The 11,316-nt window shown below is 39.6% G+C and overlaps 3 protein-coding genes and 1 long non-coding RNA gene across 9 annotated transcripts in view; 2 read left to right on the top strand and 2 right to left on the bottom strand.

Moving 5' to 3' along the window:
* Positions 1–9,339, top strand: part of LOC105688768 (receptor-type guanylate cyclase Gyc76C-like) — a 35,102-nt gene extending 25,763 nt beyond the window's left edge. For 2 of the 4 annotated variants that reach the window (XM_012405302.4, XM_048654434.1), the window contains exons 5-20: positions 2,284–2,587; positions 2,964–3,110; positions 3,566–3,759; positions 3,842–4,001; positions 4,119–4,273; positions 4,436–4,723; positions 4,851–5,111; positions 5,189–5,260; positions 5,374–5,542; positions 5,635–5,784; positions 5,871–6,210; positions 6,334–6,457; positions 6,580–6,678; positions 6,768–6,912; positions 6,993–7,249; positions 7,325–9,339. In XM_012405302.4, coding sequence (XP_012260725.2) covers positions 2,284–2,587; positions 2,964–3,110; positions 3,566–3,759; positions 3,842–4,001; positions 4,119–4,273; positions 4,436–4,723; positions 4,851–5,111; positions 5,189–5,260; positions 5,374–5,542; positions 5,635–5,784; positions 5,871–6,210; positions 6,334–6,457; positions 6,580–6,678; positions 6,768–6,912; positions 6,993–7,249; positions 7,325–8,278 — 3,819 coding nt within the window. In that variant the 3' untranslated portion in view covers positions 8,279–9,339. Of the gene's footprint in view, positions 1–2,283; positions 2,588–2,963; positions 3,111–3,565; positions 3,760–3,841; positions 4,002–4,118; positions 4,274–4,435; positions 4,724–4,850; positions 5,112–5,188; positions 5,261–5,373; positions 5,543–5,634; positions 5,785–5,870; positions 6,211–6,333; positions 6,458–6,579; positions 6,679–6,767; positions 6,913–6,992; positions 7,250–7,324 lie in introns of those variants that run through there. The other 2 variants (XM_048654435.1, XM_020853923.3) reach the window with 2 other exon arrangements.
* LOC125500714 (odorant receptor 49b-like) overlaps positions 1–10,849 on the bottom strand; it is a 45,222-nt gene extending 34,373 nt beyond the window's left edge. For all 3 annotated transcript variants that reach the window (XM_048654475.1, XM_048654474.1, XM_048654470.1), the window contains exon 1: positions 10,568–10,849. In XM_048654475.1, the coding sequence (XP_048510432.1) occupies positions 10,568–10,719 (152 nt within the window). In that variant the 5' untranslated portion in view covers positions 10,720–10,849. The remainder of the gene's footprint in view (positions 1–10,567) is intronic.
* LOC105688769 (NADH dehydrogenase [ubiquinone] 1 alpha subcomplex subunit 6) lies at positions 9,476–10,308 on the bottom strand. Its single transcript, XM_012405303.4, has 3 exons — positions 10,148–10,308; positions 9,888–10,003; positions 9,476–9,773 (listed from the first exon to the last, which is right to left on the bottom strand). Exons 1-3 carry the CDS (start codon positions 10,266–10,268, stop codon positions 9,645–9,647), a joined length of 366 nt encoding a protein of 121 aa, XP_012260726.2. The 5' UTR covers positions 10,269–10,308; the 3' UTR covers positions 9,476–9,644.
* LOC110117164 overlaps positions 10,713–11,316 on the top strand; it is a 36,778-nt gene continuing 36,174 nt past the window's right edge. Inside the window, exon 1 of the long non-coding RNA XR_002305844.3 lies at positions 10,713–11,181. This is a non-coding gene — a long non-coding RNA (uncharacterized LOC110117164). The remainder of the gene's footprint in view (positions 11,182–11,316) is intronic.

Here is an 11,316-nt window from a genome sequence, read left to right on the forward strand (position 1 = left end):
CGTATTATTATACACCTCGAGCATCCCACGCCCCCGCATCATCGGGAATTCTCCGCGATTATTTGATCTCGTATTTTTCTTCTTCTTCTTCTTCTTCTTCTTCTTCTTCTTCTTCTTTTTCTTCCTCACTCTCGCGATGATGTTATTTTCGCGATGCTCAATAATATAAAGAACCCATTATACGTCGCATATCGTGCATGATGAATAATTATCTTGAGGTCAATTGCTGTGGTATACGCTTATATATCATTCACGGTTCAATCTGATGCCGGCAATCCCCAGACTCAGACATTATGCGACAGGTGTTAAATCCCTCTGGACAACTTTATTGAAACTCAATCTCATCTCGCCTCGGTTTACTCTATACACCTCCTCTACTCGCGCTTCTCCCGCATGTCGTCTTTGCAGTCGTCGTTGTTTCTTTTTATCTCCTTTTTTCCTACGAACTCATCGGCGGTATCATCTTTTTTTATTCCATCGCTGCATTAGCTGAGAAATCTCATGCGTCATACGGACGGTACCGTTCACAGTTTCACGAATATATATATCGTTACGTAATTTTGGATACCTGAAAAATTCGCTTTCTATAAAATCGACGTGTACATGGAAGTTCGGTGATTTTTGTGCCAACTACGCCCGGTAGATAGAATATCGGAAACTGAGGTAAGCACACGTATGTACAGAGAAACCAAATGGGGGGGGATTCGAAAAACCATTTCATTGATAAATGATGACATAATGAAGTTAATTGATGCAGTTTATGTCGACAGTTTAATGCGCATACCGCACACGTATTCGTATTTTCTAAGTAGCGAACGTATAGGTATAGCGAATTGGCGGCAACAGGTGGTTACTGAATCCGTCATCGTGCGGATATGCCCGTATAGTGGGTATATAAATACAGATATATACACACCAATATATATATATATTCATCGCCGAGTGCTGCAACGTTGTGTATAATACAAACAGTAAATGTTAGAAATAAACTCCGACTGCAGCAAATCCTCCGCAAGATAAACGCTGCCGAGATTTCGGTAGACGAATTTAAATTCGTCCGTACAAAGGACACGCCACGTCGTAATTACAATTGAGCGAAGAATTTCATTTCACCGGCATACCGTCCGATCGTCTCGATTAACGCGTGATATGGATGGAATCGTTTGATATATGAAACAATAAAAGATGAGGGGGATCGCATCCCGACAGCTATATAATTGTAACGCACGCGGTAGGAATTAAAGAAGTAAAAAATGACGAAGCGATATTAAGTTCAATGTAGAATAAAAAAGAAGTACCCGCTCGTGGTGGAAGAAAATGTAAAAGAAAGGGGGTAACGAGAAACGAGAGAACTAAGTGCTGACCCCCAGTTGTCACATTTAATTTATATGTTAATGAGCGCATGTCACATTCCAGTCGAGCGCCCCGTGCACTCCAGAGATGTCCGCCCCTCCCTCCCTCCCTCTCCCTCCCTCTCCCTCCATCGACTCGTTGCTCGTTCTTTCCTGCATCTTCCCATCTTACGAGCATCTTTCCTTCTTCCCTACATCTCTCGGGGGCAAGCCCCGTACCCGCCGCCGCTGCCGCAGCATCGCCACACAGCAGCGGCAGGCAGCATCAGCGGCAGCAGCAAGTTTATATTTAACCGACCGGCACACTACCGTAGTGGTTCAGGCCATACATAACAACGTTGCAGCCCATTTTGCCGCACGCTGCATATACTACTGCATTCAGCTCGCATCGGTTTCATTCCCCAGATCCTCTTTTGAAATCTCCAGATGCCCGCGTCTCCTCTTTATATGTACATATATACTCGTGTGCACGTAACACCTACTCCGAAAGACGAAATATTTTAGATGAGTACCGAAACGCCCACATTGCACCGAAGTGCATCGGCGCGCGATCGTCCTTGTTTTACACGATGTTCGATATTTTTCAAAAACACCGCTCAATCTACTTTCGGAAATTCGAAATGCAATTGTACAAACGAGCCGCGAACACGATAGATGAAAAGCGGCAAAGTTAATAACGGAAATGCACCAGGTATAATAATATCGCTGAAATGCTCTTAGTTCGTCTAATCGCTGATGCGTGACCTGAGTACCACTTGACCCTATTCGCGGTACAGCAGGTGTCCGGAGCACTCAACTTTATGTACATACTCCGGTTGCGATCGTCGCCACTTTTTTTTTTTGATCTCTCATCGTTCTCCTGGTTCACAGGCGGTGTGTTCGAATGTTCGAAGTTGTTGAATTAAAATTCTCATCTTCTGTCGTTTTGCAGAAATGTTCGGATTACAAGGCGTCGGCTGTACCGACATTTGCACGTACGGAACCACCGGACACGCAAGTGACAAAGTCGGTTATAGCCCTCTTGCTGCACTACAATTGGGACAAGTTTACTATAATAACGGAAAAATCTTGGTCAACGGTCGCACGATCTTTGGAAGATCAGGCTTCGAAGCACAACCTTACGGTTAACCATTACAGGCGTATAGAAGACCGGCACATATGCTGCGAACAGAGATTACCTTGCTGTGGGAACGACTGGTTCCAGCTCATACAGGACACCAAAAATATGACTCGCAGTCAGTCTTCAATTTTATATTATAAAATATTAACTATTCATTTCGTCATATGAAACCTCTCTGCATCATTTTCTGTATATTTACAACATTCGAGATATTTTCAACATTCAAATATTATTACCAAATCGTTTAATTAAATTTAACGATTGTTCGTTTATTTCAGCGTTATGACTTCAAATTGGTTTTTTTTTTTCTTCTTGTTTTCTTTCATTTTTACGTATCGATTATCATGATAGTTCAACTTTGATATTGAAGGAAAAAAGAGAGAACGTACGGTAAATTAAAATGAAAATGGAAATTGAAAAAAAAAAAAAAAAAATACCGATTGGACCATTAATACCGCACTAAATTATTTTCTTTTAACCATGAATTTCAGTTTATGTTTTCCTCGGGAGTCCACAATCGCTGGTAGACATGATGAATTCAATGCAAAGTCAGAGATTGTTGGACAATGGAGAATATATGGTAATACATGTTGACATGATGACATATTCTCAACGAGAAGCAGAGAAGTTCTTATGGAGTTAGTATAGCCATGCTTTTTAGAGAATTTTAGTCGCTTACGCAAAAAGAAAAAAAAAATTCAAACCCAGCTCACGATAGAACAACGATACATATTGATACATTCGATTCATTGATCGTCTTGTCATCCAACTACGTCAATTCCTCATAAAGCTTGATGACGTTAATTAGGGTGGTATCCGGACGAAAAAAATAATCCAGAAATAACCTAGTCCCATCAACACTGCTTGCGTATCGTTTTGGAAAATTACGGAGCCGAGAGAATGAAAATTTTACAATCACATTTACCAAAATATCTATTTCTTTCGTGCGTACCGCCCTGATCGACACTTTTATGAACTCAGTCCTCTTTAATAGTTTATAAATTCTTTTTTTCGGTTTTTCTGTATATCCAACAAACGAAAGGAATCATCGCCGGAGCTCCTCACTAAAATAATTTCCAATTTCCAATTTTAGAACCGGAACATTTTAAAAACTTGCGAAATTGTTTGGATCCAAAAGATTTTCTTCAAAGAGGTAGATCGTTGTTGGTTGTTGCGGCTACTTCTCCTACTCAGGGTTACGAAGAATTTACCAAAAAAGTTAGCGAGTATAATAAAAAAGAACCATTCAAATTCGGGATTCCATTGCTCTTCGAAAGGTTCGAAAAGGTTTGTTCCGAAAATGAATTCCGTAAAAACTTCGGCCGAACGATATCTGTGCCGTAAAATAATCGACGCTTCAAAATTTTAGTACGTTTCAATCCACGCTGCGTATCTGTACGATTCGGTAAAATTATACGCTCAAGCTTTGGATCAACTCGTGAGAGACCACCCAGAACTCACCGTCGAAGAAATCGCTAGTAACGGGACTCAGATTATCGAAACCATCATAAAGAATCACACCTACGAAAGTACGTATTTCACAAGGTATATAATACGAATAAAACGCTCGAAGAAATCGGTCGAAATTTTAATCACGGCGGAGTCTCTAATGAACGAAAAAAAAAATCGCTGTGATTTCCCAACAGGTGTGAGCGGAGCAACGATAAAGTTGGATGAGAACGGTGATTCGGAAGGGAATTTCTCCGTACTCGCACTGCAAAAATTACCGATGCAACGCGACAATTTCACATGCGATTACCAAATGATACCGGTCGGTCAATTCCAACAGGGTGAAACTCTAGTGAGTGAGTTATTCATAACAGTACTCGTGCGAATAATTTTCAATAGACATGAAATTAAGTGGATTTCGGCACACGGATGTTGTTTATTTGGGATAAAATAAAAATTAATAGAAAATTTTCGTGAATTTATTAAACGTTATGAATCATTGCCCTCGCCACAGGTGTACAGACCGGTAAAATCGATGGATTGGCCTGGAAAAAATAAACCGGAAGCGGAACCCGGTTGTGGTTTTCGAAACGAGCACTGCCCCAAAGTTGATACACATTCTAGAAGTATAGTAGCGGCTGGAGTATTGGCCGCGCTATTATTTTGCGCTTCCGTAATCGCGCTCAGTATATATCGGAGGTGGAAAATTGAGCAAGAAATTGAGGGTCTGCTTTGGAAAATAGATCCGGCCGAAATTCACGGATATCCTCACCTGGACAACATGATGTCGTCCCCGAGCAAAGTGAGCAATCCGATCGTTTGTCGATCATCCATTCCGTATGGATGTATCGATTTTTCGTTTTTTCTTCTCTATTAATTTTGGGAACGGTTTTAAAATGATTTCTGCTATTATTTTATTGCCTTTACAGTTAAGTTTAGTTAGTGCCATATCATACGAATCCAGGTGTGGAGGGCAGGTCTTCGCTCAAACCGGTCACTACCATGGGGTTGTCGTCAGAATAAAGGAATTGAAATTTTCAAAGAAAAAAGACACCCCGAGAGACGTGATGAAAGAGATGCGGGTGCTCAGGGAAATCAGACACGGAAATCTCAACTCTTTTATAGGAGCCTGCGTAGAACCAATGCGAATACTACTGATCACCGATTACTGTGCCAAAGGAAGTCTCTACGTGAGTTTTCTCGCCAGCAACGCCCAACTTCGTTATTCCCGTCGGTTTCTCGCAATTATTTTTCATCTATTTTCCAGGACATCATCGAAAACGAAGACATTAAGTTAGACGATATGTTCATTGCGTCACTTGTTCATGATCTCATCAAGGTAAATAAATGTAATCGCTGCAGAAATTTGTGCTATGCACGTAGCGGTCATTCATTGTTTTTTTCTCTGCCAATGTTAACTCGCGAATAATTCTCTCACGTCTCCTTTGGCAGGGCATGCTGTACATTCACGAGTCATCCGTACTAGTCTGCCACGGTAATTTGAAGTCTTCAAACTGCGTTGTCACATCGCGATGGGTGCTTCAAGTATCGGACTTTGGTTTGCACGATATGAGACACTGTGCTGAATCCGACAGCATCGGAGAACATCAGTATTATCGAAGTGAGTGCGATTCGAGTAGAAGACAACCGATGAAAAACTAAAGAACTTTGCTAACTTATTACCCCGTGAACTTTTTCAACGTTCCTCCACAGGTTTATTCTGGAAAGCACCGGAGTTATTGAGGAATCCCAACGCGCCGATCAGAGGCACCCAGGAAGGGGACATTTATTCGTTCGCTATCATTCTATTCGAAATAATTGGACGCAAAGGACCGTTCGGAGGAGTGCACCTAGAACCCAAAGGTTGTTTGATGTAAAATAAATGCATTTTTGAATCTAGTTTCGTAAAGGTGAATAATGAAACATCGACGACTTTTCGATTGACACAGACATAATAGACCGAGTTAAGAGGTACCCGGGAGATGACGAGCCACCGTTTAGACCAAACATCGATATATTATCGGATTCGGAAGCTGACTGTGCCGACTATATCGTCAGCACTATAACTGACTGCTGGGCTGAAAGCCCCGAACTTAGACCTGACTTTAAAATGATAAGGACGCGTTTGAAGAAGATGAAAGCCGGTAGACACAGAAATATAATGGATCAGATGATGGACATGATGGAGAAATATGCTAACAACCTCGAAGATCTAGTCAGTGAGCGTACGCGCCTTCTCTTCGAGGAGAAACAGAAAACCGAAGATCTGCTCCACAGAATGTTACCCGAGTCAGTATAAATTCACATGAATAATTTTTGCTCTTTTGATAAGTTACTTTTAATGAGAATTCCTCCTTTTCATCGACCGAAAATAATCCGAGGTATTATTAAACTCGCTTTAATTTTTTTCAGACCTGTTGCCAATTGCCTTACAAATGGCATTGGAGTTGAGCCAGAAGCCTTTGATTTAGTCACAATATATTTCAGTGACATTGTAGGATTTACTGCAATGTCAGCTGAAAGCACACCGTTTCAGGTATCCTCAGAATTCACCTCACGATATTTGCATTACACACTCGTTCAAGTTCATCATCATTATCCTATTCATCGCTACGACGTGTTTATAATAATTGACGCTGTACGTTTTCACCATTCTAGGTTGTTAATTTTTTGAATGATCTTTACACTTTGTTTGATCGTATAATCAAGGGATATGACGTGTACAAAGTTGAAACGATCGGGGACGCCTACATGGTGGTGAGTGTTAGGAAATGAATAAATGACGAGCCAAATTTATCGATAAAATTTCAAATGACCTACACCAAAAATTTACCCCAAATATTCAGGTTTCCGGATTACCTCTTAAAAACGGAAATAGACACGCTGGGGAAATAGCATCGATGTCCCTCGACTTATTGAACGCTGTTAAGAATCACACGATTGCTCATAGGCCGAACGAAACGCTAAAACTCCGGATTGGAATTCACACAGGTGAGGAATTCGCGATGTGAACGATCGATTCGTCACATCTCTTTCAATCCGTCAATACAACCTGATTTTTCAAATTACAGGCCCCGTAGTCGCCGGTGTCGTTGGTCTAACGATGCCGCGTTATTGTTTGTTCGGAGATACGGTTAATACGGCATCTCGTATGGAATCGAACGGCGAACCTCTCCGGATTCACATAAGCGCGCAATGCAAAGAAGCTCTGGACAAAGTCGGGGGATACATCGTCGAAGATCGCGGTTTGGTACATATGAAGGGGAAAGGAGAGGTAAAAACGTATTGGCTAACAGGGGCGACGGAAAAAGCGATACAAAAGCGCGAGGTAGGTCAAGTTTTGAAAAAATAAATCCCTTCGAATGACTCCCACGTGACAAATGCTTTTTTTTTCATATCGCAGGTGGATCTCGGTGAGCTTCCACCCTTATTCTGCCGACCAAGAAGAAGCCCCAAATTGAATCCCGACTCTAGACAAGCTTCGCTGTTGGCTGGCCTCGGAGGAGGAAGCCGGAGACAGTCGAGCGTTCCGAGACCAGGAAACGCTGATGATTCTTCTTCGCAATGCGGAGGATCGAGCCCCGTGCCTAGATCCGTAACGAGAAAGCTCGAGCGTGCTCCACTTTACCTTGTGGACAGTGTGTCGAAAACAACATTGGACAATTACGGAATGCTAGCGGACGAGACGGAGAAGAGAGCAGCGAACGTTAAACTAGCGTTGGACGATATGTTCGTTGACGCAAAGCCAAAGTTTAGAAAAAATGCGAGAGTTCTTTCCACGATAGCATCTTCGTCAACGAGTGACTATCCATCCCCATCGAATTTAATCCGAGAATCTCGATCACTGGATCCATTCCCAACAGAACTTCAGGCTAACATCAGAAAGCTCGAATCTCCGCGTCTCGGTATACGGGAAAGAAAGAACAAGAGTTTCAGGTCATTGGAGAATTGTGATAAGTGTAGCACAACCGGGGATAGTAAATCTGGCTCAAGGACAAAGGACGTCACTGGTAAAGTGTTAAATAACAATTACCCAAATGGGAATGTGATAATAGTGCCTGGGGCAGCAGACAATAATGTAACTAGTGCAGATGTAGACACCCCATTACTAACTGGAGACGGAAGTTGCGTAGGTGAAATGGTGCCGGTTAAACGATGGCGTTCGCTAGATCAAGTTGTGTCTACCCTTAGTACAACCGGAGACGTTCCGGATAAAAAATCATCGGCACGAAACTCTATAAGGAGTTGGCTCGTAAATCTATTTAACGGTAACGGACTTCGAAATAGCGACGTATCTTTGAGAAGGGGTGTCATAACAGGGTACGAGATACAGTCCGAAAGAGAAAGTATAGTTTGATGACGGAAAAAAAAAAATCGGTAATGTTCATAGTGCGAATAACAATTATGATAGATATAAAATTTACAATAATAACATTAATAATAGTAGTCAATTATCAATCAATCCATCCATCCATTTCTCGATCAATCAATAAATCGATGATATGCAATGCAGATTGACGTAATATGCAAACGTCGGATTAGATTTGTTTTAAAAATACCCGTCATTTTAAACCTGATGACGACGACGACGACGATGATGACGATGATGATGATGATTGTTGCCATTTTTAGACTAGGTATGTGCAATTTATGTATATGAAAGTTACCGACAGTGTATATTTTTCATATTTAGATATTTTATAATAATTTGTATCAGAACAGAATAAATAAAATCAATTGTGAGCGTTAAATGATATGATAATAATGTTAAATGACGATACAACGAAAACAACGATAATGAAATAATCCACAGTGAAGGACTGTTACTACGTTTATAAAAAAAAAGGAAACAAATTACAAAAAAAAAAAGAAAATAAAGCATTATAGTTTTATTAAATTTAAGTATATATAACAAACAGATAAACTATTTTATAACAATCATTCTAACCAAAGTGTAAAAAAAACGTTTGAAAATAACGAATATGAAATACGATCTTCCTAATAAAATCGCTGTTTGTATCAGCACAAGTGAACGGACGAGACCCGAATGGATACAAAGAAAAATATACATATAGTAAAATAAAATCAAATCAAATTGAATAAAATAAGCTGAAGTTGGAAAAAAATATGAAATAAAAATAAATTTTAAATATGATAAGATCGGATAAAATAAATTAAGTTAAAGCACCGTTGTCGATGCTTGTAGTCTCAAAGTGCTGTATTACATACATATGTATATACATAATATACTTTACTTGTTCACTGAAGGGAAGCAAATTATCTGTATGGCTGTGAAAAGTGAACTAGATCGTACCTAAGGTGCTTAGTAATATATCACGTTGTCAAATGTATATAAGTGAATAATAATATATCTATGTAAAATATGGTATCTAAATTAAAGAGAAAAAAAAAAAAAAATCCAGCATCTCCTATTAATACTGATTAAAATTCCACCTTTTTTCAAGTTCAAGTTCTATTTTTTTTTAATAATTTATGTGATGATTTGCACAAGTCGTACAAATTCAGAAGAACAGGTCGTGAACAAATGATCATAAAAGTGTTATATACAATTTATTTCAATAATTTATACAGAAAGAATCAACATAGTCATATCATATTCAATTACAATTTATTCTGGCTCTATTTTCTACTCTCATTTTGTTTTACTAAATAGATCTGCAAAGACTATGTCATGAGCTAGCTGAGAAATAAGCCAGACCCAGTTAATCTTGACCAGATAAAAACTTGGACAGAAAGTCAGTAGGTTTCTTCTCCTGCGTATCCTTAAAGTGGTTCATCAGGGTTCCTTTTTGATGCCAAACCTCGCAGACTTCTTTCAGCTCCATTTGAGCCTGTGAGAATAAGAAATTTTAGACCAAACTAGGTAATGTTATGTACATTTTGCTATCCCATAAAGTACTGTAACAGAAAATGACTGAAGTACAAAGGATAATTTATTCACTTACCTTGATAACGAGTAGATCTATAACTCTTATGTCCTTAACATTCGCATTTTTTAGAAACTCCTCACGAATTTTTGCTCTAATTTGTGCCTCATTTTTTGGTATATCGTAATGTTGGACTGTGGAAATATGAAGTAACTGTCGGTATTCATTCGATGTGAATGATCGAAAATAAAAGGTGGAAAATAGGTTAAGGAAGGATTACATTTATGTAATCTATCGGTAAGATTTACTGACCATAGATTTGGTATTTATTAACCTACCGATGAAAGGGGCTTGACGGTACCAAGCTTTGTACAAACTTAAGACTCTTGATCGGGCTTCTTGCTGACTTATAGACAAAATTGGTCGGACTTGACGAGTAGCAGCTCGTACAGCAGACATTTTTACTGTTTGCGTACAACGAGTGCCGTTATTTCGAGAGTAGTAGCGATATGAGCGAGTCGAACGACAGTAGAACTGCATTTAGCGATTGAATCAGCCATATTGAGACAAACATCCGGTAAGTTTGAATAGAAATAAATATTCCTCTACCAAAATCGACATTGTGGAACTATTCTGATGCAGCAATACCACCAGCAATACTAGTAATACCAGTACTGGAACTTCGTGAAAAGACTACAACATATTTCAGAATGATGACGAATTGATTTCAGAAGTTCAATTAACAATTTGAATCATACCTGTTTGCTAAGCAAGTCCCATTTTCTCCATTCCCATAATCTTTCTGTTTATTCAAAGATCCACTCGGCACTAGACAATAACAAAACTCGTAGAAATCAGAGTGGCGTAGTTGCTGGTGTTTACTCCACCGTCCTTCACTAAGCCTTGTCATACGATGATCGCGTGTCTTCTGTTTGTTCCCCCTTCCCTTTACTACGTCGTTTCAGTCAACGGTCGAACATTGAGTAGACACCACGGTTTACAGTGTCTCTTTGCTATATTACAAAAACGATTTAAGTCCGATATTGTAAAATATTTCTTCTCAAAACCTACCGCCGTATAATCTCTCGATTAAGAAACTCACAAGTCGATTCCTGTGATCTGAATATGGTGGCTTCTAGCTTATAAAGTCTGTTTGCACGTGACCGAACTGCCCGCGCGCGGTAGTATAAAATCTACTCTAGGTTTTGCGTGGAAAACTTTTGAATGTATCATTCGCTCGTCTCCTAACATCCCTTAATGTGAGTATTAGTTGTGTGAAAGTGATGTGAAGTTTTTTTTAAATCTGTGAGCTAGTCGACAGCCTATTTGATAATCCCCACCACTACCACACAGCGAAGTCAACGGAATCCTGGTAAGAATTTATTACTACAAATCTTTAAGTGCTTGGACTGTAGAACATGAAAATCTCTGATCAATCTCATGTTGACTACAGATCATTCTTATTCTAAGTCAATGGATCGAGGGTAACAAACATTGCAGTTGAAGT

The sequence above is a fragment of the Athalia rosae genome, chromosome 4 (assembly GCF_917208135.1).
Source record: "Athalia rosae chromosome 4, iyAthRosa1.1, whole genome shotgun sequence".
In the NCBI taxonomy this organism is placed as follows: Eukaryota; Metazoa; Arthropoda; class Insecta; order Hymenoptera; family Athaliidae; genus Athalia; species Athalia rosae.

Bases quoted from the DNA above. Each gene is read 5' to 3' on its own strand.
- LOC105688769 (XM_012405303.4), bottom strand. From the start codon at position 10,268: ATGTCTGCTGTACGAGCTGCTACTCGTCAAGTCCGACCAATTTTGTCT. The intron at 10,004-10,147 runs GTAGGTTAATAA...ATATTTCCACAG, and splicing joins CCGTCAAGCCCCTTTCATCG to TCCAACATTACGATATACCA. The intron at 9,774-9,887 runs GTAAGTGAATAA...TTATTCTCACAG, and splicing joins TAGATCTACTCGTTATCAAG to GCTCAAATGGAGCTGAAAGA.